Source organism: Takifugu flavidus, chromosome 22, assembly GCF_003711565.1.
Source record: "Takifugu flavidus isolate HTHZ2018 chromosome 22, ASM371156v2, whole genome shotgun sequence".
Classification (NCBI taxonomy): Eukaryota; Metazoa; Chordata; class Actinopteri; order Tetraodontiformes; family Tetraodontidae; genus Takifugu; species Takifugu flavidus.
The window spans coordinates 577,501-602,500 of record NC_079541.1 but is presented as its reverse complement, the minus strand read 5'-3'; the positions used below and the strand labels follow the sequence as shown (position 1 = coordinate 602,500).

The window sequence follows — 25,000 nt, the reverse complement described above, 5'->3', positions numbered from 1 at the left end:
AACACTCACGTCCACAAAGTTGGCGTTGATGTAGTCGCCGCACTTCCCGTCTCTGTCCAGGCTGGTGGAGAGTTTGACTCTGCTGTGGTCGTCTGGGAGAAACACAAGTGGTCAGGTGGATGAGGGCGGGTGCACGCGGGCGCCACGTGCACAGACACTCACAGGCCAGGATGTTGATGTATCTGTTTTTGCTCTTGTTGTCGGGGTGATTGGAGCTGTCGGCGGTGATGCCCATATCTACCGTGCACACCTGCACGTCCTGAACAGAAGAAACGCGAGGTTAGTGCCTCCACACGCCCACGGCGGCGCCAACGACGCGCAAGGAGACCAGACGGAGCTCAGGCAGGACTAGAACGCCGAGTCAGGAAAGACTCGGTATCAGAGCTGGTGCAGCTGAGAGGCTGGACGTTGTCTTACCTCAAAGGACCCTTTGACAATCTAATGGAGGGTGGTGAGGATGCAGAAAGCACAACGATGGTGGTGAAGGTGAAAGGAGAGCAGGACGGGGCGAGATGGCGGGTGGACGGACGGACGGACGGACAGACAGACAGACCAGGAGTCAGTGCAGATACAGGAATATGGGCTTCAGATCCATACAGGTCAACAGCTGGGGCCCTCAGGCCTTCTGATATAGTTTCTATGCAGCAGCAGCAGGAAACAACACAGGAGAAACACAAGCGATCGCCACATCTGGAGCTTCATGGAGGTTCATGCTGGGAAACACAGGTGGCCGATGTTCATGCAGACACTCCTATTGGTGCAACTATTTCAGCAGCTGCTGTAGAATCAGCCCGAGTGCTTCGGATGCTAGATACAAGTGTAGACTAGCCTCGAGGCCCTGGATAGCTGCCTACTGCTAGAAGCAGCTCTTCTAAGGTTCGTGGTGTTAAAGGACACATGGAAGAGCATTAAACAGATGTGGAGATGAGCTACTGTCAATCAAACCTCTCTATTTTTCCACCAGTTCTCGTGTTTTCTCTCGGTACCGCCGCAGTGACTAGAAAGGCTTCAGTTACCTCGAACTCCTTGGAGAAGGTGTTGGAGTTGTGCAGCTCCATGACGTGCTTCACAAACTGCTTCACTGTCAGCGGCTCGTGATCATCTGCAGCCAAAGAGAGGAGACGCGTGTGAGCCGACAGGACGGCGATGCGGTTTTACCAAGATTAGCATCCATCTGTGGGAGATGGAGCTGTAAACATTAGCTCAGTTCTGGGTATGGTCACCTGTAGCCAGCAGCAGGGGCGTTGATGGAGCAGATACCACCTTTGGCGTGGCACCATCGTCCGTGTAGAAATGAGCCACCTGGACGCAGTTTCTGTGAAATAAACAACTCAGAGCGTGAACGCGGGGAGGGTGCAGATCTGGAGGGCTGCTCAGACTGTGCAGGAGTACCTCCAGTAGATGAGGATGCCCACCAGCACCAGCAGACAGATGATGGTGAGCGTGGAGACCACGGCCAGCGGAACCACCGTCCTCGTCTCCATCTCCACGGCGCCCACCAGGCCCACCCGAGGCTCGTGGCTGCTGTTGTTGCCCTCTAGGAGAGAAGAAGCGGACGTTGGGAGCTTGAAAAACCCCGAGATTTGTGCTGCGGTGGGGGAACTGCGGGTGTCGGCTGCTTCATTAGGGTTTGTAGCTCGCTGTTATTGCTCTCCACCATCTGCTGCTGCTGAGGCAGGAGGCTGTTTATCAGAGCCCAACACAGCTGGACACGGGATGGAAAACGGGGCCTCACAAACGGGAAAGCAGCATCGTGCTTGTAGAGGGCCAGCATCATCCTTCCCTCTCATTTCGTTTTCCACTTCAAAATGTGATTTATTCTGTAAGTGGAGCACTTGGCTTCATCGGGATTCATAATTCATAGATTCTGAGGGTTCAGTCAGAATTATGGGTCGTTTAAGGCTGTAACTGACAGGACTGAGGAGGAACCAGCAACATGGCAGAACTGGGCCAGAGATCTTCCCACATTCCAAGGTGGCAGCAGCTCATCGGAACGATGTCTTATATAGAACATTAGCATAAACGTTTACAGAATTTTCTTGCCTCTGGCTCTGTTTATAACTTGAAGTCTCAGCGGAGCGACGAGATGAGCCAAAATGAGCCCAAACCATCCCATCAGTGCTGAGAGTGGCTGCAAACCGCATCCCTTCTTCCCTTTCTCCCTTTCCATAATCTCTCCATCTCTGCTCTCTGGACACCAACATGCATCCTCAGGCGAGCTACAATCTCTGAGACTGGGCCCAGTTTTCCTCCCACTGCCAGGATCCCTGTAAAGGATCGTTGCCACTGCAGCCTTAACTCCAGCTTCTCTCAGCCTGGAGGACACTGGCTGGAGATGTGTCCTCCACTCTTCTGGTCACAGCTGACGTTCCTTTAAACATCACTAAATGTTTAACCCTCCATCCTGTTGGTTCCTTTTTCAGAAGAGGATGCTCCTCCAGGCTGAAACTGGAGGATCCTGCTTCAGGCCCTGAGCTCAGGATCATCTCACATTCAAGCAAATCAGAAACTGAGGGCTGAAAAGTTTAAAAACGCGTCTCATATTGTCCAAAAGACACAAGTACGGGGAGAGTTTACGACAGCAGCGTCTTTCATTCAGCCACAGAACTGAATGCAGAGCTAATGACTGGATAAAGAGGTGGGAGAAACGGGATTCAGAGTCCGTATCAACTCCACCGTGGACAGAGGTGATTACGCCAAGAGCAGAGGTCCATCAGAGGACACAGCCGAGCACCAAGGACGTGTCCAGCCGTCTCCCCACCACAGAAATATGGTTAAAGCTCATCTGCTCTCACATAGTGGCCCACGCTCAGATCACTCGGTACCTGTAAACATCGGCTGGGTGGTGTGCATCAGAACCCGGAGCAGAGACGGAGACGTGAAGGATTTGTAGACAGAGCCGGCGAGCGTGTTGCTCCTGGGGGCCGTCCTGTCGGTGACCCAGGGGGAGGAGCCGTTGGAGGGAGCCGAAGCGTCCGTTTCTGCCTGAGGTGGGTTCACGGAGGCGGCGTCGTCTTCTGGGGTGGACGAGGAGACATTGTCCACTTCAGCACCTGTGGACAGGAGCATTATAGGAGCAGTCTCATCCTACAGAGCATGTTGGCTGCTTTAGACCAGCTGGACACACATTTAAACGTGTCACCAGACTCCAGAGGAAGAGAGAGAGCGTAAAGATCGAAATGTTTATGACCCCAGAAGCTGCAGTGATGTGCACGACAAGTTCACGTGAAGGAGAAACAAGATTCTGACCTGGAATCGCAACAAATCGAGTGGTTTGGAGTCCAGAGTCTTTGAAGGTGTCTTCGTAGAAGACATCTGTGACCTGCACGTCCTCCACAGGAGGAGAGAAGATGTCCGGCTGAAGAGAAGGGGGGTCTTGGTCCAGCAGACTGTAGTCGTTCACCTGAGGAGACATTGAAGACGTGACTTGGTCAACATCTGTTGGAGGACGATGGGATAAAGAGGCCAAATGTGGTGCTGACGACCTGCTTCGGCGTCACCGACAGCGACGCCTCTTCTGTGATCTGCCTGCGAAGAGGCGGCGGGGTGGTGGGTCGGGCCGCGGGGAACAGGAAGCCCGGCTGCTCGGTGAACCCGCTCACCCATATGGCGCCGTTGCCGTCCAAGCCCACGTTTGGGAGACCCTGATGTGTGGAAACGCGCTGATCCTCCTCCACCAAGTTCTGACCCACCACATCAGGCTCAGACCCACTTTGGTTGATTTTCTTCTTCACACCCGGTTTAGGCCGTGGAGGGGATTTGGGAGTTGCCCGGGGGTCCAACTGGACTGGTGGGTTTGGGTCAGGGCGGCTTTGGTCATCTGGCTGGTTCTGGTAAACCCTGGTCTGCTCCACAGGGACCTCCTCCACTGGGCTGTGGACCTCTTGGGATAAATCCACCTGGTTCGGGTTCTCTGGCCATCTGCTGTTAAATGGGTCCTAAGACAAAGGAGGAGACTCGTTGTAGTTTTTAGCTCCCTGGTGGTTCAGTGGTGACACGAGTGAGACAGGAGCCTCCAGACTGAAGGCTCCTCAGATACCAAACCACAAGTCCCTCCTCCATCTCATCTCTTTGGTGTTGGCCTGGTTATGACCACGTCCTACCTCCTGGTTGTCCTCCAAATCTTTGGTGGCGGCGTCGGCGTCTGGATCACTCTCTAAAGAAAGAGAGAACTTTTGAGACCCTGTTGATGGAATGAACTGGGTCTGAATTATGAGGACTGCTGATGCTACCAGGCTCTTCCTGCGGCATGTCCACGATGATCTGGTCGCTCCATCGTCCTCTGAGTCCGTTGGTGCAGACGGCCATGACCTGAACCACGTAGCTGCTGTTGGCCATCAGGCCGCTGATGATGGCGCCCTGTGAGGGATGTTGGCGTTAGCGGCTGATCCTTCTTTCTCTTTAGTTTACAGGCGACCCCGTTACTTTGGAGAAGCCACTTCCTGTCCACTCCATGATCACCACACCGGGATCTTCGTTATTTTTAGGGACTTAATGAGTTCAGGTCAAATGTGTTTGTGCCACCTCAGCATATACAGTAATACCCAGCACAAACGCCACATATATTCATAAAATCTATACGATTCGTATAGTTGTGTTAAATTGGAAAACAAAGCAAATTGGAATTTAAAAGATTGTCAGCTGGTCCAGAGCCACATCCATTCAGTCCTCACGCTCGCAGCATTGGCTGCTCAGTGACCTGTCACGGCGTCAATAAACCATTTGATCGTTGTGATTGATCTGGATCCCGTCAACAACAGGATGCTAACGGAGAGAATATCTCTGTCTTTCTCACCACATCCTGATCCCCATCTGTCCTGTACTCCTGCTTGACCTGGTCTCGGCCCTGCAGCCTCTGATAGGTGACAGTGTACCAGTCGATGGTGGTACCGTAGACCGCCCTGGGACGCTCCCATGTCACCACCATGGTCGTGTCGTTCTGGGCATCAGCCTGAACATTTTCCGGCTCTGAACTGCAGACTAGATACGAAACGTTGAGAGGAAATAACTCAAATTAAGCCTGACATAAAGAGCCGGCAAAAAAGACAAGAATGAAATATTTAAATGAGGAGTCTTCACAGGGGAGGAGATGTTGGGACTGAGTGGGGGTGTTAGCATGTGTGTCTGCAGCTGCTGCCTTTTCTGAGGACTTTAGTTTTAAATAGAGTTCCCCTGGTAGGTGAACAGGCCCACGACACATGATGATCGTGCTGCGTGGTGACCTACTGGGGGGGAGAACGTCCTCCACTCCGGTGTACGAGGCGAACACCTGACCCGCGAACTGCTGCTGCTGCAGCCTGAAGTTGTTCTGCAGGTAGTCCGTCAGCATCACGTATCCAGCCTGCTCCATCGTCATCACCTCACAAAACACCTCCAACTGGGAGCAGGTGGAGACAGAAACGGGTCAACAGACCGAGATGATGACATCACTTCCTGGAGGGATTGTTGCTGTCATGAATTAGCCTGTAGCGGCAGGACGTGTGATGCACACCTGCGTTTCTGATATGGCCACAGTCTGTTTAAAGACAATCCACTCCACCGTTTCAGAGCACGGGGGTGCAGTCAGGGAGCCGTTGTAGATGAAGTATTTATCTGTGTTCGTAGGCAGCAAGGACCGCAAGCTGAAGGCCTCCAGGGATCCACTTTTACCTGAGAGAACAGAGAAACACACGTTACAGCTGAGGTCACGCTACGGTTGCTAAGCTAACAGTAGTTGGGTGCTCTTGACTTACCAAACCTGCTGACAGTGTTGATGGCATCTGTAACAGGCTGGAAGTTCTCATTGTCTTCCAAGCTGAGCTGTGAGGAGGAAGATTTAAAGTCAGTTCAAGTTTTATAATAATTATTGAAGGAGGGACTAGGGGTCAAGGTCAGCCGACCTCAAAGAGCACAGCTAACGCGGCGACCCTTCCTCCACCCTTTATAGCCTCATCCAGAGTTTGGAAGTCCTCTGGATCGTGGCAGTAGATCTGCATCTGGATCAAAGGAAAAAAGCCACTTAACTGACCCCTGACCTCCATGGAGCACAAAGGGCTGAAGAAAGAGGGCTGGAACTCGGTACCTCCAGCGGATATGTCCTCCCGTTCAGGCTGTGTTCAGAACCCTCGGATGTTGTGTTACAGTGGCCCCAGTGGAAGGTGATCCTGCCCACACGGAACCTGGAGCTCAGCCCTCCGCCGCTCACAAAGAAGTCCCCGTCCACCACGATGGCCACTGCAGAGCACCGTTAGACCGGGAGCGGAACGTTTAGGAGCGAAAATGTTTTATTATGCAGACATCCACCCTCCCCTGTGTTTATTACAGACTGCTGCTGGTTATTACACGCTGCTGCTGGTTATTACACGCTGCTGCTGCTGTTTATACAGACTGCTGCTGGTTATTACACGCTGCTGCTGCTGTTTATTACAGACTGCTGCTGGTTATTACACGCTGCTGCTGTTTATTACAGACTGCTGCTGGTTATTACAGACTGCTGCTGGTTATTACACGCTGCTGCTGTTTATTACAGACTGCTGCTGTTTATTACAGACTGCTGCTGTTTATTACACGCTGCTGCTGTTTATTACACACTGCTGCTGGTTATTACAGACTGCTTCTGTTTATTACACACTGCTGCTGTTTATTACACGCTGATGCAGCTTGTGAGCGATGCTAACATGTTTTTATTACAGATCTATTCAGACTTTTCTCACCATGCCAACATCAAAGAGAAGCATCAAATGTTTCTGAGGCTAAATCTCGACATGATCTCTTATTCTGACCATAAATCAGTTTAATATGCGATTTCCTCTCTGGCTGTATGGAAATAACAGATTGTCTCGCAGAGAATAATAACATAAAGGTTATTACAGGAGGTATTAAAGAGATGTGATGATTTCGCTGTCTTTGCTGCTCATTTTCTCTCCTGATACATTTTTATTCCTCCCTCTTTTGTTGCTTCTTTTGTGTTTCTGGGTCTCTTCCCTCCCTCTGGACGCCAAGCTTCTTCCTGCCCCCACCAGAGCCCTCAGAGCTGTTGTCCCTGTGGCTTCCTCCCTCTCTCAATTACGTTTCCTGGCTTGTTCTCCTCTAAATCCTCGACGCCTCCGCCGCTCATTAACCTCGAAGTTGTGAATCACCTCTGTTCTACATCATGAAAGTTAATCTTTCTTCCCACATCTAGAGATTAAAGTGTGTTTTCAGTGGTGGCAGCAGAATCCTGGAACAATATCTGTGCTGCTATTGGATCCTAAATGTCTCTGCGGCAGCACAAATGTATCTATTTTTATGGCCTCAAACACTGGAAACAGCTGCTCCAAAGCTGAAAATCCCCTTTGACCTTTAGAAAAACGCTACATCCATAAAGTAACAGTAACAGAGATGTTACCAAACCGCCATATTGAGATGATTCTAAAGAGGGTCTGGATCCTGGTCACATGGGAACAAGACTGACCGAAAGAGTCTCGTTGGGCCGACGCAACCTTCAAAATAACTAAAATGATCTATTGCAGGGGTTTTCAAACTGGGGGGCGCGTCCCCTAAAGCTGGCCGGTGTACTGACGGGGGGGTCACGGGGCTACAGAACTTTACTACCGTCCACCTTAAAGACCAGTTAGAAGTGAAAACACACAAAGGTTCCTCTGAGCTGCCAGTACAAAGACGACTACGTGGTTCAGGAAGCCCTGACCTCCGGGACGCTGCCATGGCGACCAGAACCTGCCGCAGGGGAAACAGGAGAAGCTCATACCAGTTTTCCCATTGTTGTGGATGGTGCTGGACTCCGCTGTCACTTCCTCCCAGCCTTCGAACTGCAGGTTCTGGTACCGCTTCCTGACCTGGGTGAAGGTCTCATCGATGTCCACAGGTGACTGGCGGGCCCCAGTGCAGGATGGGTACCTCCTACCCCAGCTGTGCTGGTTCAGCGTCCCTGCGGCCGAGAGCGTCGGGGGTGATGTTAACGGTGAGCTTCACACTTCACAGGTTTGTTTAAATATAGCCCATAAAGGCCCGGATGATCGCTATGGCGACAGCGACAGGAGAACAGCTGTAACGAGGGCAGATTGTGGGAATGTAGGTGAAACATCGCCAGCTGAACGTTCTGCGTGTCTCCGTGTGTGAATTAAACATGCGCGAGTCTCGTCTGGCTGTTCTTTTGAACTGTGTTGGTTTCACATCGGAGGCGGAGCCACAACAATCCTGCTCAGACTGTTCTGGGGTCTGTGGGGGGGGGGGGGTCGCTTCTGTCAAGAATTCTCCCATTAATAATGTAAACGAATTACCAACATCAGCCAAACACGGAAACACACACACGCGCACGCACACACACACACACACACACACACACACACACAGCCTAATTAGAAAAAGCAAAGGCGAAGAGGAAGAATGGACTATTTCTGTCCTCAGAAGAGTTTTGATGTGTGTGACTCCACAGCTTCCTGTCACATGATCGCCATGACAGCAGCATGTTTTGATTTATTCTTTTGTGCTCCGCTGACAGAAGAGAAACTCGGTGTTTTGGGGGATCTTCCTCTTGATAACGATCTGCCCTTTACCTACAGCCACATCCCATAAACGAGTGTGTGTGTTGTTTCCCAGCACAGCGTAAAAGCGATGGTGCTAATGAGGTCAGAGCAGATGGTGTAACCGTAACTGGTCACACTCGATTAAACCGGCTTTTCCCTCGACCTTTTCAACAGCGTTTCCTTCTCAGCCTGCTTCAACAACGGGAACAGGAAACGTTCCACATCAGCCTCCACGTGTCCGTGTGCTCAGGAGCCCTCGATGGGGTCGTCAAGGTATCGCTGCAGCCTCATCCGACAGCACCGCTGTTACAGCGCTGCCATGGCAACAGGTAGCCGACGGGTCGGAGGAATGGAGGAGAAAAGCCCTGGAGCCACGTTTCCTCACGTTCGTTTTAACCCCAAAACAGACACGTGCACGTGTAGCCACCCGCATCCAGCCGAGGGTTTGAAACCACCTCTCTAATTCCAACTTGTCTTTTCTCATTAGAGCTCTTTTCTCATTAGTGTCTCTGAGATGCCGGCGCGTCATGATTTCACCCTCTAGAAAGGTAACGACCCGATGAGCTGATTCCAGCTGCTCCTCTGAGGACAGGAGGATAATCAGGACGTGTTTCCCTGCAGATCTGGTCAGGAAAGGTCTTCCAAGCGTCTCTGCACACCACCCGCCTGCTCCCAAACCAGGGAGGCTCCTCGCTGGCGTCCAGGGAGCGTGCAGGATTATTAAAGTGAATAATGGAGCGCTCGTTTGTGGAGAGGGTGCTCGAGGTCTGTCTGCTCCTTTTTGCATCACCGCTGGCAAAAAATAGCTGGATCGCCATCAAATATTCAGCAGCTAAAAGAGGCTGAATCGTTCTCAGCGTGCAGCTGCCACAGCCAAACCCCCCTAAAGGTGGAGCCGTGACTCCCAGGTGGACTCACAACCTGTTGAGAAGTGGAGAAGATTGATGCTCCGAGTGTGAAGAACCCAGGACGGAGGGTCTCAGGAGGGGCCAGCCGAGCCCCCCTGGATCACAGGGGACACCTGATTCTGCCTGGTACCTAAAGCTGACGTGGGCCTTGACCTAGAGGTCACCTGAAGGTCATCGATCCACGGTGACCTTTCGCCCCCATTGGTCAGACATTTCTAATGGTTGTTGGCTTTAGTCTGACTAACCTGCCTGTGCTGCTGTCTCCATAGACTGAGTGAGATCACACACACACACACACACACACACACACACACACACACACACACACACACAGGGAGAGAGTTTGATGCAGAGGAGTGCGCCTGAGGGTGATGAGATCTAAGCTTGTGAATGAATCTATTATGAATGGTGGTGATCGGCTGCCTCACACACACACACACACACACACACACACACCAGACATCCAGGGAGATGTGAGGAATGTCGACAATAGAGCGTCAGACACACCAGCAGCGAGCAGATCTGTCAGATTATTCAGAAAGAAGAAGAAAGCATCAGAGGCCCCTGAGCGTCTGTCTAGACGTGACTATGACAACGTGTTGGGCGGCGGAGGAGCCTGATTCATCCATGAAGCCACCAGCTCACTGGTGGTGCGGGGAGCAAAAGCTGGAACTGGGAGAGGGATGGATGCTTTTCCTTTAATAGCAGAACACACACTCACACACACACCTCTGCGTCATTAACTCGTCCCCCATCAGGAGCTGCGGAGCAGCAACTAGAGCAGAAGAGCAGCCTGAACGTCTGGTGACTGGGAGCAGCTGAGAACATGGGCGCTGATTTCTGCTCGTGCACGTCCACCTCTGCCGGCCGCCACAGCCCAGGAGCAACAGGAAGTGATGCGATGCTGCAGCCGCATCAAAGGCGGTCCATCTATGAAACGGATCCCCACTTTTGCCAGAAAAGGAAACGGCGGATTACAGGAACGCGCACGCTCGTGCACACACTCAGAACAGATGGGGCCCCTGGAGGTGTCATCCAGACAGAAGGATCTCAGGGACCCCCTGGAGAGAAGGTAGAGGGGACTGATGAGGACAGCATTGAGAAGGTGCAGCTCCATGATAATAACAAATAAAACCTTTAATCCCCTTAAACAGGAGAAGAATTTAGAAAACTGTTACAATTAATCGTTACTGCGGAGAGATTCAGTTAGGGAGAGAATCAAAATCTCAACTCTCCTCCGCTGCCACTCTAACCCTAACCCCCCCTCCTAACCCCCCCTCCTAACCCCCCCTCCTCCTCCTGACCCCCCCTTCTCCTCCTGACCCCCCCCCCCCCCTTAACTCAGAAACTAAACTGCTCGGTGCCTCACAATGAAGCGTGTTTCTTTCACATGTTAATGCTTTTACCTACAGTTCAGTGCACAACACAAGGCACCACACTCACACACACACACTCACACACACACACACACACACACACACACCACACGCACACTCACATTCCAGTAGCGTGTGCATTTACTGCAGCATGAATCCAAGTCAGTTCTCTTTCGTCGTGATGAAAGACTCTGTAAAACTTTGCTCCGCCCATTTGATCAAGAACGCAACGGTCCAGACCGGAGTGGACTCGGGACAGGGACGTTTCCCACAATGCACTTCAGCTCAGCCAGAGAAGGAGGCAGCAGTGATGGAAAGTACAGACTCAAAAGCACGGATGTGCAATAATGAACTCCTATAGGTCCTGTATGGATCCTATAGGTCCTGTATGGATCCTATAGGTCCTGTATATGGATCCTATAGGTCCTGTATGGCTGCTGTTCCAGGTGAGTTAGACTAAAGGTCAGCTACTAAACACAGCTGCTGAATCGGTGGAGGTCTGAAGCTTCACCGTGTTTTATTTTTCTAGAGCTGCAGAGCTGATGGACGCGTGACGTGTGTTCCATCCCCGCACAGGTTAAGAGGTTTTAATAGCTTCTTTAACCCCACTGAGTCCGATAGTTCCTCCTGATTCCCCCAAACATGAAGAGGCTAATCTCTCCCTCTGGGATCATTATTGTCTGTCTACGTCCACTCTTTGTTTCTGTCGGACCACCGGTTTACCCAGCGGGGGGCTCCGTGCTGAGTTAGCTCATGTCATCCCACCATATGGCCGCGGGCGGATCAAGGCTCGCTCCCAGGAGACGTTCCTGGACAAGGCCTTCATTTCCTCTGATACTCAGACTGTTCAGTTTGATGGAGACAATCGGAGCAGAACCCTGGCTGAGGGGAGGAACAGGACAGGACAGTATCATGACAGAACTCTAAGGAAATAGAACCGAAGTAATGAGAGATAACACGTGAACACACAGCTGGGCCTCATGAAGCAGCGATATCAAAGCCGCTTCGGTCCGAACTCTTTTGGCTGCATTGGAATCACGCGAATCAGTGAGACATCAAACTGATACTGACCTGAATACGACCACTCGATGGCCTCGGGGAGCTTCCTCAGGCCTGGACCCACCGGCTCTGCTGCCACCACTGGATCAGAAAACCACAGAAAGCTCATCAGTGTTGGTTTAAACACAAACGCCACCTTAAAATCCCCCTCGTCGGGCGCCGCCGCAAGTGTGTGTGTGTGTGTGTGTGTGTGTGTGTGTGCGTTCCAGACAGTAATTCTGCTCTGAGAATAAGACCCGACAGGAGGAGACGTCAGGAGATCGATTTGAATCATCGATCTGCTGTCAGCAACATTTCTCTTAAAGTTTGAGCGTTTTCTGAATGATGATCTTCGGTGGTCGACAGGAGGCTGAGCTGAGGTCCGGGGGCCACTGGAGTCTCCCCATTATCAACTACTGGTGCTGGGGAAAAATCAATATTTGGCTCCATTTATTGGGCACCCTAACGGCAGCTTTCAGTGGGACCACCCAGGAAATCCACCAGAACCTGTTGCTAAGCTAAGTCAGCACCACAGAAGCTCAACAAAGATGAGACTGAAGCTTGAGAGGTAATTAAACCATAAAGTCTCTCTCTAAAGCCCAAAAACCTCTGGAGGAGCGGAGGGCGCCTGCGTCGACCCAGATTTAGGTCACGGGCAACCCAGCGCCATAGCCAGAAGACAGTAGGTCTGTTGGTGTAACACCAGGACACAATGTGGGAGTGTGTGAAGGCACGCGAGGCTGTGCATCAACGCTGAACACAAAGCTCTTCTGTATCATCTGCAAAATCTTCTGCGTCGATGAATATTCATCAAATCCAGATGCAGATGCAGCCTCAAGGGGGGGGGGGGGGGGGGGGGGGGGGGTAAAACTCTTCTCTCATCGGTTTGCTAATTAAATGAAAGTTAGAGATGGTTTAAAAACAGGAGAAACGGCTCCTTCAGTACATAAGCTGGGACTCAGAGGCCCTAAAAATAAGGCGTCCGTTGAGCTAATAACTGGATGATTGAGACATCCAGACCGACCGGAGCAGCGTCCAGACTTTTATGACCATTTAATCGAAGTGGGAGGTGAAAGAAGAGCAGTCTGGGAGGAAGCCGGCAGGGATAAACGTCAGGAGACGGCTCCTTTGATGGCTTCGCTTCCCGCAGGTGGAACCATTTAAGCTGCCACCTCTAAATTCAGCCCATAATGTCGACATTTATAACAGCCTGGAAAATCCAGACGAGGGACGTGAACGGAAGCGGGACAAGAAAGGGGACCAGTGAAGAGCGGAGCTCTGAAGCAGCACTAATGGCTTTCAACATCCCACTAAAGGGTTCTTATCTAACTTTTCCATTTAAGAGAGGGTCTGGTTGCTTTAAAAGACCTGCAACTACAACACTGGGACACAGTTAGAATTCAATTAGGGAGCATTTTTTACATTTTTATGGCTGATTAGTGAGGTCCCAGTGGTTCAGTTCTCCAATGTTACTCCAGAATAGAGGATTCAAAGCTTGGAAGCAGGTCTTCCAGCAGCATGAAGCCCTCAGTAGGTCTGCAGGAAACAGCTCAGACAGAGCTGAAAACAGGCCAAGAGGAACTAATGGAGGACGGTGCTGGATGTGTGGCCAAATGTCGTCCGCAACTGACTCACCGTCTTTCAGACGGATAATTGGGAGAACACCCGTTCGCGGGGAGACAATGATCACAGCCGATGACCCACATTTCCCAGGATAACCTCGTTCTCCAGAAACAGCTTTACAGGGCGACGGCGACCAGCACCAAACTCCTCCTCTTTTATTCAACCCACCTGGGCTGTTCAGGTTCCTCAGGACCAGAATCCTTCAGGGTTTGGCTGAGGGAGAACCTGTGGTTCTCCGAAGGTGCTCAGATTCTCGGTGTTTAACATCTGAGAGGGGAGCGAAACGCTAAAATCTGCTCTCACGCCGTCTCTCCTCCTCTTCCTGAGTCCACAGCTGTCGGCCGGGAGCAGAAATACTGGAGCGCAATGAAAAGCTGGAGGAGGGAGACACCTGAGACCACCTGAGACCTCCATCAGGCACATCCTCTCACCAGGCCGAGCTCCCCCCACATGTGTGTGACGAGATTTACACCTCCGCCTTGACCTTTGAACCTTGGAACCGCTTCACTCAGGCAGCTTTAATGCCTCCCATACGTTGACAGCGGGGTCGTGACCTGTCCTTCCCACACCGACGGGACATGAAGCTGCTGTCAGCAGCCCGCTCACATCAGGACCCACGTTGGATGGTTCACGTCTCCCAGCTGCCTCACATCTTCTGGGCTTTAACCCATCGTGAGCTGGTCCCAGAGGGGCGATGACCAGCAGGTCTCTGGGGGCTGAGAATTCCTGCAGAGGAACCTTTCATCCCCACAGCTGCACGGCCTGATTTTCCCATTCATTCATGTGGGAGGGAAAACTGAAAAGAACAACGTGGAATGTGTCTCACACTAAATTATATCATTATTTTCCATCCTCGTGTTTTGAGAATCAACGTTTTGTCCCTCAGATCGGTCGCCGTGACGTCTGATGTCTTCAGCTTTGACATTCAGACCACGAATGGAGTCATGATGGGCGCCAAACATAATGGGACACCTGTCCACACACCCACCCACACACACACACACACACACACCTCTGGGGGCCAGACTATAGCTTATATAGCGCTCAGCTACAATGAGTCAAAGAAACAACTAAAACTCAATTTCTGCCTCTCACACTGTCTCTCTGTTGCTGCTCTTGAACGCACCATCGTTTGTCTGACTGGATACGAGCTCGCCGTGTCTACGCCCGGTTCAGCGAACAAATGAAACCCAATGAGTTCCCAACAAACGGAGAAGCCTGGACCAGAGTTCTAAACAAGCACCACGTTGTTCGCAGGGACACAACAGACGTAAGAGTGCAATATAAAACCGTATAGAACAAGTCTATCGCTGCCATCTGCGTGTGTTTCATGGAGAACGTGGAGCCGCTCGCCCTCCGTTTGCTGCTGAAGACACGGGAACGAGGCTGGAGGTGACCGTGAGAATTTGGGGCCCCCGAGATGGAGGTGGTAATGCAGTAGAACAGCTGGGGAGTTAAACCCCCAACACTTGTACACACACACACACACACACACACGTTGTGAGGAGACAAGCCTGCTATGACAGGAGGAGGGACAACAAATTCCTGGGGAGCTGTTTGGCCCCAGAAAAGACCAATAAAAGCCAAATGTCCTGTTATTTAATACGTTCTGAAAGCGCCCAATGTTAACAACTGAAAGGTGATCTGGGGCCCAACGATCGCCACGTTACGAGTGCTTCATTATCTTGAGGTGGGGGGGTGGAGTTGGGTTACAAGAGGACCAGGACGACCCAACGGAGCAGTTTAGTTCACACTATTCACACAATCCAGAACACAATGTTTGACATATAAATGCGGTAAATTACAGTAGCAGCTGGCTAGTTAGCATTAGCTTTAGCACTTGTCTCAGGGTCACAACCACAGATTTTAAGGTAAAAAAGTTCCTTTCCAAAGACAAATGTTCCTGACCTTAAATGATTTAAGGGAACGATGAACCTTTTTGATTCACCCAGAAGGAGATTCTTTAAGAGGAAGTCAAACCTGCCGTCCTCGTGTCTTCGCCTCTGGCTTTAAATCAGCGAATAAAGAGGGATCAGGGATTCCAGCAGGGATGGAAACAGATCTGTGGCTCCCACAGATGCAAAGGCAGAATTTGGAAAGAGTTCCTGTGTAAACAGTATCAAGAGTGGGATGTTCTGGAATGGCATTCAGATCCCAACACAGAAAAGAGTGTGTGTGTGTGTGTGTGTGTGTGTGTGTGTGGTGTGTGTGTGTGTGCGTGCGTGCGTGCGTGCGTGCGTGCTCTCCTGCATCACTCCTGGATGTTTATGCTGCTCATGTCATGATTGATCTGATGTGTAGCCACTGATCATCTTAAGGGATCTGCTGAGATCTGCTGCTGTTACTCAGAAGGAACACCAAAAGGCTCAAAGGTGGTGGGGGGGGGGGGTCACTTGCTGAATAAAGGTTGTTTGTTTGAAGCCGATTCTTTGCTCCTCACATTGATTTTGTGTCCACTCCAGCATCGGGCGCTGAGGCTGCTGAGGATCTTCCTCCAATGAGGAATCTAATCAAAATGTTTTCCCATCAGCATTCAGCCTGAATCAGTAGTGTTTCCATGACAACCATTCACAGCGTCATGACAACAGGGGAGGCTTTGATGGCGTGCGGAACACCCTGACTTCCTGTCGGCTTTCTGTTCCGACTCTCTGTCTCGAGCCCAGAACCATCAGGACTCCTTTCTGGGTTTGACTGAAGGGTCATGGTACCAGATCTGTTAGTGTGTGTGTGTGTGTGTGTGTGTGTGTGTGTGTGGTGTGTGTGTGTGTGTGTGTGTGTGGACTGGCCTCTTGAGTATCAGGATCTCTGATGGAGGTGACCTCTGACCTCTGCTGTAGGTCCTCATCCAGAGTTGAAAGCAACCTCGTGACAACAACCACATCATCCTTCCATGATCACCTACGTGATGCTCCACCGGGATGAAACTCCAGCTCTTCCCTCTTCATCAACCCTCGTTATGGAAGCTCTCCAGCTTCAGCATCATCTCCACCTCCTTCCTGACGCTCGTTGTCGTTGCTAATGGCTAAAGACGCTCCTCATCCATGTCTGCAGCAGCACCAAAAGGTCCAGATTTACACTGGAACTGCTAAAAATCTCAATTTCCTCACACGAAACGCTCAAAGAGCATAAAATAATGGCGTCATCGGTGTTGGAGTCATCCGACAACCACCGAAGAAACTCAGCAACGACAAGCGTCTCAGTGTCCCTGTAGGATGTCGGGCATCAAAGCGAAGCAGCTTTAAAGCGACGGTCCGAGACCAAAGGAGGTGGATGAAAGAGCAGTGGAGAGGAGGCCTGATGAGGAGAAAGCAGCACAACATCTGTGCTTCCAGCTGTGCCAACACACCTTTATCAGGCCAAAGATCAACTTTAGGCTTTAAAATGACTAAACAGCCCAACAAATCATATTTTCCATAAAAGAGTTTACATTTAGGAAGCGATTGGAGTTTTTTTTCCCGACTAAAGTATCATTATCTCTCAAAGAAAACGCCAAAAACTAAAGAAAATCAGATTATACCTTTTCCGCTCCAAACCAGACAGTTAAGACGGCTTTGGAAAATCTTTCTAACGAGATTTATCTGCCTCGCCGAAGACTTTTTATTTGGCTGCTTGGCTGAGCTGAGCCGTGTGCACGTGCACACGCATGTTTGTAGGTTTGCAGACGCATAATCTCATCTTAAGAACGGAGATAAAGCTGGAAGGATAGAGATGCAATTATTACTGTAGAGGAGAGGAGATGAGGAGATGAGAGAGAGGAGAGAGGATAGATGAGAGGAGAGGAGAGGAGAGGAAGAGAGAGGAATAGGAGAGTCTCTGCTATGCTATTAGTGCGTTGCGAGGCTAGTCTCTTCTTTCCTCTCGCTTCTCTCTTCTCTTCTCTTCTCTTTGCTTCTCTTCTCTCCTTTCGTCGCTTCTCTTCTTACTCTTTCTTCTCTTCCTTCTCTTCTCTTCTCCTTCTCTCTCTTCTCTCTCTATCCTGCTTCTTCCTTCCTCTTCTCTCCCTTCTCCTCTCTCCTCTACTCCTCGTCTCTTTTCCCTTCTCTTCTTCTCCCTTCTCTTCTTCTCTTCTTCCGGCTTCTCTTCGCCTCTTCTTCTCTCTCTGCTTCTTCCCCCTGAGCTCCTCTGAAGGACGTGGGGCTCGTTGTTGCCAGCAGGCTGTTTCCTTTCAGGATCCCCTCCTTGAGAGGGTTGGCTCCAGCAGGAAGTCCTCTCCTCTCCTCTCCTCTCTCTCCTCTCCTCTCCTCTCCTCTCCTCTCCTCTCCTCTCCTCTCCTCTCCCCTCCCCCCCTCCTTCCCCTCCCCCCCTCCTCCTCTCCTCTCCTCTCCTCTCCTCTCCTCTCCTCTCCTCTCCTCATCCTCTCCTCTCCTCTCCTCCTCCCCCTCCCCTCCCCTCCCCTCCCCCCCCCTCCTCCTCCTCCTCCTCCTCCTCCTCCTCCTCCTCCTCCTCCTCCTCCTCCTCCTCCTCCTCCTCCTCTCCTCCTCCTCCTCCTCCCCTCCTCCTCCTCCTCCTCCTCCTCCGCCTCTTTTCCTGCCCCCACCTTCTTCTGCTCCCCGGTTATGCCACCGGATACGAGCCTCCGGGCAGCCAGATGGTGTCTCAGGAGGACGTATGATGAAGCACAACGGGGACGGGACGGGCCGGTGTCCTCTCTGGACCAGCCTCTCGGCTCTATAACCGATGATGTCTTTGACAATCCTACAATGCTTCACGAACAACCAACGTAAATCCAAATATCTGAAGCTGCATCAGCGGGGCCGGTGTGAGGAACTCTGAGGGGTCAGATGTATGGAGGGGAAGCATATGGTCCAGGAAGGGGCTCCAGCAGGAGCTCCCTGCACGGATCGGCCTGTTCAGGAGGCTCACGAACGAGTCGTCCAGGCCTGTTGGGGCCCAGATGGCTGCAGGATTGAGATGATTTCTGTGAGCCTTTCAGAGGAGATGAAGCAGCTCGCCGCTGTGCACGCGCAGCTGGAGCAGGCGGAGATACGGGAACACACGAGGCTCAACCACTTAATGTCCAGGAAGCACTCTGGACGTGGAGGACAGGAGTCCAGCCGCGTCTCCTAATCCAGCACAGCTGGTTGTGATGACAGCTGCAGACGTGTGAAGCCAAAGACGTCCAAACCTGTTCAGACGGGCCGACGGCGCCGCTGCTGAGCTCCACACTCAACGTGAACTTTGCGTTCAGTGAAGCCACATTTAGTCTCAAATCGGACATAAAAAAATCCCGGATTTCATGTCAGCTGGGTCTTGTAGTCCAGAGAATGTTTGGTGGTTAAAGGACTACAAACATGAGTTCTCGAGTCGTTCTTTCTTCTCTCAGCCTTTTTTTGAGAACATCAGAGTCAAAAGAGTTAAAGATAGACGGCTGGAAGGGTTAAAGCCACCGATGAACACACACACACCACACACACACACACACACACCACACACACCACACACCACACACAGAGGGCAACACGTCAGCAATAATCTGACGTGTCCAAACGTCCCTGTTGTTGCAGCATCAGTGGGATTAGAACCGAACCAGGAGGAGGTCTGAGGACTGAATGACGGCGCCAGCAGCTCCCTCACATCTGTCACGCTTCGCCCTCGAGCCGTATTAAAGGCGCGTCTCGCCCTTAAGGTTAAAGGTCATCGAAGGAACAGGAATTGTGTTTGGGAAACCTAAACACGCTTGGGAACATCCCACATTTCCCCCCGTGTCCAGATCAGGGAATGAAACATCTGGGGTCCGTCTGTCCCTGGATGAGCGGAAAATGTGGGATTTTCAATGTAACTTTAATGTCAGGATCGTCCCTCAAACAAAAACAAAAAGCCCCTTTTAACAGGAGGAAACTCAGAGCAGGACCAGGCTCTCAGGAGAGGACCCTGGTGGGGACTGGAACTGGTGCCTACACGATGCCTCAAAAGACCTGATTACCACAACAGATCTGTGCTCTCAGCCTCGGTTGACACAAACGAACGCTCTTCCCATCACCACAAACAGCCGACCTGGACCTCTTCGGTCTTACATAAGCAGAACTAACAGCTAACGAAGAATGACACTTTTGGAATGTGGGAGAAATGAAGAAGGGGAGTCAAACTCGGGTCCTCCAGGAGAAGGTGCGGGAAGCTTTGGAACCGCCAGCCTCCTTCGACTCGTGTTCTAATGCGCGGCTCCTGTCAGAGACCCCGGAACACCAACTTGAGGCTTCGCGAGTATCGAACCCATGTCGAGGCGAACATGCGATGAATCTGCGCGTGCGATCGTTTCCCCGCCGCTGGGTCACAAACACTGTTGCGACGCGACCGCTGACAGCGACACAACGGCTCGACCCCCCCTCGCATGCAGCTTTCTTACCGATCTGGCTGAAAAGGAGCAAACGGGAGATGAAGATGTGGCTCCGGAGAAGTGGCGCGTCCATGGTCTCGGAGGGAAAATCGCACGTTTGGAGACGGAAGCGGCGCTGCGGTGACACGGGTGCGTAAAGATGCGCTAGCGGCTCATCGCTCCGCTCTGCGCCGCTCGCGTTTGGCGCGCGGGGGGTGGGGGGGGGGCAGGATGCGCTGCTTTTGGCTTGGCTCGGATCGGATCGGGATGGGGGTGAACGCGCAGGCTGGTCGGTTATAGGACGCAGGTAGCGGAGACGCGGCTGTGCGTGTGAGCGCCGCCCACTGCCCTTAATAGTAATATTCTTATTCTATCACTACAGGCACGTGCACATGTGATTTCATGGCTTTTATCTATGTGGGATTTAGTAGATTATCATTCAGATTAGTCTTTGAAAGAGCTCTGCGTTAAATTAGACATGAACTTTGTCCTTGCTAATGGAGCAATATGCAATATAAGAGTGTCCATAGATGGTGAGGATGGTTCCAACCCTAAATAATCCCATAATAACCACACTTACGGCACATAAACAGAGACTCTGGGGCAGAAACAGAGCTCTCGGAGCTGCTCCAAGTGTTTACTTGAATCTAATCAAATCCTGGGATACAGTTCACAAGAGGACCAACCAGGACCCCCCCCCCCCCCACCACACACACACACACACACACACTTATACCTCCCGAGTGTGAAGCACCTTCGTTACTGCTACAGTCGGCTTCTTGTGCATGTTTGTGAGAGTGGCACAATAAGGTTCTGCTCTCATTACTCCGTCTGCATCTATTAGCATAAATTAAAGCAGCTAATCCTCGTTTAATTCCGCCAGAGTTGTATCGCACTTGTTGGACCAACATTCCTCTGGATGCTTGTTACAACACCCTCTCTGCCGCTGACCATCCGGTGTGTGTGAGAGTGTGTGAAGAGCATCAAGCAGGGGTGGAAGAACGTGTTGACTGTGATCATATACAGACGGGATGAAAGGAACAGACGAGGAAGAGAACAAAGAAGATGAAAGAAACTGGAGGAGAAACGGCCTCTTATGTAACAAGACCGGTCTGACACAAGGCAGCGTAAAAATGGATCAAATTTACTTAACACCCCCCCCCCCCCCCCACACACCCACACACACACACAACACACCCAACACAACACACACACACCACACACACGCTTCCTGCTCTGACAGGTGTACACACGAACAGTGTCGCCTCCTCTAAAGTATCCTGAGCTTTTTTCTGTTGCCGGCTGTGGAAAAGCTGATTTGCTCTTCAGTGCAGCTGTTGGATTATAGATTATGAGCCTCCGCTTTGCTTTTTATGGCTGCGTGAAGAGAGAGCAGCAGGTCAACACTGCAACATGAGTTCATCTAGGTCAGAGCAGCAGAGCAGCAGAGCAGCAGCAGAGCAACAGCAGAGCAGCAGCAGAGCAGCAGCAGCAGACAGGCAACAGCAGAGCAGCAGCAGAGCAGCAGAGCAGCAGAGCAGCAGCAGCAGAGCAGCAGCAATCAGCAGCAGCAGAGCAGCAGCAGCAGAGCAGCAGAGCAGCACAGCAGAGCAGCAGCAGCAGAGCAGCAGCAGCAGCAGCAGCAGAGCAGCAGCAGCAGAGCAGCAGCAGCAGCAGAGAGCATAGCAGCAGCAGCAAAGAACAGCAGCAGGCAGCAGCAGTAGCAGAGCAGCAACAGCAGCAGAGCAGCAGCAGCAGCAGCAGCAGAGCAGCAGAGCAGCAGCAGCAGCAGCAGAGCACAGCAGCAGCAGCAGAGCAGCAGCAGCAGAGCAGCAGCAGCAGAGCAGCAGCAGCAGAGCAGCAGAGCAGCAGCAGCAGAGCAGCAGCAGAGCAGCAGCAGCAGAGCAGCAGCAGCAGCGCAGCAGCAGAGCAGCAGCAGCAGCAGCAGCAGCAGAGCACAGCAGCAGCAGCAGAGGCAGCAGCAGCAGCAGCAGAACAGCAGCAGAGCAGCAGCAGCAGAGCAGCAGCAGCAGCAGAGCAGCAGCAGCAGGCCAGCAGCAACAGCAGCAGAGCAGAGCGCAGAGCAGCAGCAACAGCAGCAGCAGCAGCAGCAGCATCAGCAGCAGCAGCAGAACATCAGCAGCAGAGCAGCAGCAGAACAGCAGCAGCAGAGCAGCAGCAGCAGCAGCAGCAACAGCAGCAGAGCAGCAGCAGCAGAGCAGCAGCAGCAGCAGCAGCAGCAGCAGAGCAGCAGCAGCAGCAGCGAACAGCACAGCAGCAGCAGCAGCCCAGCAGCAAGCAACAGCAGCAGCAAGCAGCAGCAGCAGCAGCGCAGCAGAACAGCAGCAGCATAGCAGCAGCAGCAGCAGCAACAGCAGAACAGCAGCAGCACAGCAGCAGCAGCAGAACAGCAGCAGCAGCAGAGCAGCAGCATCACAAGCAACAGCAGCAGCAGCAGCAGCATCAGCAGCAGCAGAACAGCAGCAGCAGCAGCAGCAGAACACAGCAGCAGAGCAGCAGCAGCAGCAGCAACAGCAGCAGCAGCATCAGCAGCAGCAGCAGCAGCAGCAGCAACAGCAGAGCAGCAGCAGCAGAGCAGCACGCTGGACGCCGCAGGGCTGACGAGCACTCATTGATCTGGATGTTTGTCTGATTGGTATCAGAGCTGTGGCTCATGAGTCTCACACGTGCACGTTCATGTCGATCATGAACGTGCACGTGGATGATGGAGGCTGCTGGAGCTGCAGCAGAGCGAGATGGTCCTCCTGGAAAGTCAGGGGTCAACGTCTTCTCCCTCTCTCTCTCTTCCCCCCTCTCCCCCTCCCTCGAGCCCCGAAAAAGAGTCGAAAAGAAAAAAACGAGAAAAAAAAAAGAGAAGAAAACGCCTCTGAAAAGAAAGAGAGAGAAAAAAAAGAAAGACAACTCAGGAAAAACTCTCCTAACTCGTCCCGAAAGAGAGAAAAAGCTCTCCCCTCTCTCCCCCTCTCCCAAAGTCCGAAGCCAAGAACCCCCCGATCTCCCAGAGCTCCCCCCCTCAAGCCCCTCTCCCTCCCCTCCCTACTCGTCCCCAAATCTCTCTCCGAACCCCCGGCATCTGCTCCCCCCCTGAGCCTCCCTCTCTCCCACCCTCCCTTGGTCCGAATCCCCGCCCTCCGAGCCCCCTCTTCTACTCTCCCCCCCTCGTGCTATCCCCTTCTCCCCGCCCTCCTCTCTCCCCCTCCCTCTCTCCCCCCCTCCCCCATTACAGAAGAACGGGATTTCTTCACCTCGTCAGGAACAAACGCAGGAATGCAGCTTAATTTGTGGACACACTCGAGTCTTTGATCAACACCAGGAAACATCAAAGGGAGTTTTTGGGAGACCTGCAGCTTCTCCTTTAAACTAATTGTGCTTTAACAATTCAACATTTGGGGATTCATAAAAAATAAATACACAAATCAAAATTGAATAAGCTTAAATGTCTTCTGGAGACTAAAAAAAGAATAGTTGGTGCTGGGGGAGGAGAGGGGGGGTCAGTGAAGGCAGCATGATGAATAGTGAATGAAGTCTGTCTTTGAATCCTTTAAAGAGAGAAACTCAAAACACATTCTCTCCCTCCTCTCTCTCTCTCTCTCTCTCTCACACACACACACACACGCGCACACACGCGCGCACACACACACACACACCACACACACACACACATGCACACACACACACAACACACACACACAAAAGGCCAATACTTACACCAGGTGAGAACCTCACCCCCATATTAGAGCACTTGTTTTTCTTCCCCTTCGGTCCACCCAAGCGCACCAACTTGGGATTTCTGCAGGGCACCATGGCAACCAGTGGGTGCTGTGGTCCATCACCGAGGAGGAGGAGGATGAAGAAAACGAGGGACAGAGTTCCTCAACAACACAGGTTGGTTCTGCCAGTCAGAACTCTGAACAACCATCAGTGTCACACCATCGAAGAACACCTGAAGGTCCACAACTCTGGAGAACCTGGGAACAACCTCGGCTGCTCGAGCGTCATCAAACAGCTCATATTTGACATTGTTGCATTTTGAACATCTACATTTAACTTTCGGCCTCTGGTCTTAATTTATTTTAGACAACATTCATTTTTACTGCTCACTATTGTCTTAATTGAAAAATTCAGTAACTCAGTTTCCACAAAAACAACTTTGTGTTTTGCAAAATGTGTCACAGAACATTTACATATTAAAATGTTATACATTATATAAATGTAATATAATGTATTCTGTGGGGAAACAGTTCCATAATTTGTCTGTGATTCTGCAGCTTTTCATTTCATTAAGTTTTAGTTTGATTTGTGGCCAACAGCGACACCACACGGCGATATCGGCGCATCACACCCAACGTCATCATTAAGCGACACGGAAGTGCCGCCACTCTCGTCCTTTGGTCAGGGTTTGGTTACCTAAAAACGGTTCCGAAGGTTTGCAGATATAAAGAACTACGGATATCAGAGGTCTATGGAGTATAAAACACCTCGCTGATTGAAGCACAATCCTATTTTTTGGGAGAATCTCGCACCTGTGGTGAGTGTTTTCTAGCAACTCTTGTGCTCGGACAGATTACGCGACTTGACAGCGAGTTAAGTTTCTGCTCAGATTTGAAATAAAACAGATGAAACCTAATCTTGTCAAAGTGGCATCGCTTACAACGTTCGAATCTTTTCCTACGCAGCGATGGCAGCTCCGAACTCCGCCGAGAGAAAAGCGTGTTGGGACGCCAGAGATGAGCTGTGGAAATGTCTGGATCAGAACCAGGACAGGGCTTCCGCCTGCCAACAGCTCCAGAGCCAGTTTGAGGGCCGCTGTCCTGCTCAGTGGGTTAGTTCCCCTCAAAACCAATAAAAGGCCGCACTTGGGCAGCTTTGAAGGCATCCTTTCTGTCCTGACAGGTTAAATATTTCACCAAGAGGAGAGATTTCCTGAAGTACAAAGAGCGGATGGAGACAGACGGTTTCTCACCTGCCGAGGGCCCCAGGCAGCCGTCCTGACCCATCGAAGGGCCCCTGAAGAGCCACAGACGTTCAGCCATATTGGAAGATCACAAAACTGAGCCCCATATTATTTATTCGAAGTGTAAATAGAGTTTGTGTGTTGGATCAATTGTGTTTCGTCAATTAAACACGCAAATGGTTTCAGCCATTTTATTTTGCATCTTTCCATAGTCATTCCTCTATTTCTTCTCTATTTGAGTTGAACAGACCTTTATGTATATT

The 25,000-nt window shown here is 51.5% G+C and overlaps 3 protein-coding genes and 1 long non-coding RNA gene across 6 annotated transcripts in view; 2 read left to right on the top strand and 2 right to left on the bottom strand.

Moving 5' to 3' along the window:
• ptprz1b (protein tyrosine phosphatase receptor type Z1b) overlaps positions 1-19,969 on the bottom strand; it is a 23,821-nt gene extending 3,852 nt beyond the window's left edge. The window contains exons 1-20 of one of the 3 annotated variants that reach the window (XM_057022594.1): positions 19,793-19,969; positions 11,860-11,928; positions 7,727-7,906; positions 6,062-6,213; positions 5,880-5,975; positions 5,733-5,799; positions 5,492-5,649; positions 5,227-5,377; positions 4,796-4,980; positions 4,233-4,359; positions 4,104-4,156; positions 3,483-3,938; positions 3,250-3,403; positions 2,826-3,053; positions 1,393-1,537; positions 1,224-1,315; positions 1,017-1,102; positions 418-438; positions 163-259; positions 10-92 (exon numbers count right to left, since the gene is read on the bottom strand). In XM_057022594.1, the coding sequence (XP_056878574.1) occupies positions 10-92; positions 163-259; positions 418-438; positions 1,017-1,102; positions 1,224-1,315; positions 1,393-1,537; positions 2,826-3,053; positions 3,250-3,403; positions 3,483-3,938; positions 4,104-4,156; positions 4,233-4,359; positions 4,796-4,980; positions 5,227-5,377; positions 5,492-5,649; positions 5,733-5,799; positions 5,880-5,975; positions 6,062-6,213; positions 7,727-7,906; positions 11,860-11,928; positions 19,793-19,856 (2,664 nt within the window). In that variant the 5' untranslated portion in view covers positions 19,857-19,969. The remainder of the gene's footprint in view (positions 1-9; positions 93-162; positions 260-417; positions 439-1,016; positions 1,103-1,223; positions 1,316-1,392; positions 1,538-2,825; positions 3,054-3,249; positions 3,404-3,482; positions 3,939-4,103; positions 4,157-4,232; positions 4,360-4,795; positions 4,981-5,226; positions 5,378-5,491; positions 5,650-5,732; positions 5,800-5,879; positions 5,976-6,061; positions 6,214-7,726; positions 7,907-11,859; positions 11,929-19,792) is intronic. The other 2 variants (XM_057022595.1, XM_057022597.1) reach the window with 2 other exon arrangements.
• Positions 18,901-23,213, top strand: LOC130519360 (uncharacterized). The gene is made up of 2 exons (XR_008948282.1): positions 18,901-19,912; positions 23,010-23,213. It is a non-coding gene; the product is annotated as an uncharacterized LOC130519360 (long non-coding RNA).
• A 292-nt stretch (positions 23,214-23,505) lies between these two features.
• On the top strand, positions 23,506-24,926 carry LOC130519356 (cytochrome c oxidase assembly factor 6 homolog). The gene is made up of 3 exons (XM_057022734.1): positions 23,506-24,311; positions 24,460-24,605; positions 24,677-24,926. The coding sequence occupies exons 2-3, from the start codon at positions 24,462-24,464 to the stop codon at positions 24,773-24,775; spliced, it is 243 nt and encodes an 80-aa protein (XP_056878714.1). The 5' UTR covers positions 23,506-24,311; positions 24,460-24,461; the 3' UTR covers positions 24,776-24,926.
• slc13a4 (solute carrier family 13 member 4) overlaps positions 24,915-25,000 on the bottom strand; it is a 9,725-nt gene continuing 9,639 nt past the window's right edge. The window contains exon 16 of the mRNA XM_057022648.1: positions 24,915-25,000. This exon is cut by the window's right edge and continues 1,042 nt beyond it. The gene's annotated coding sequence lies outside the window, so the exon portion shown is untranslated.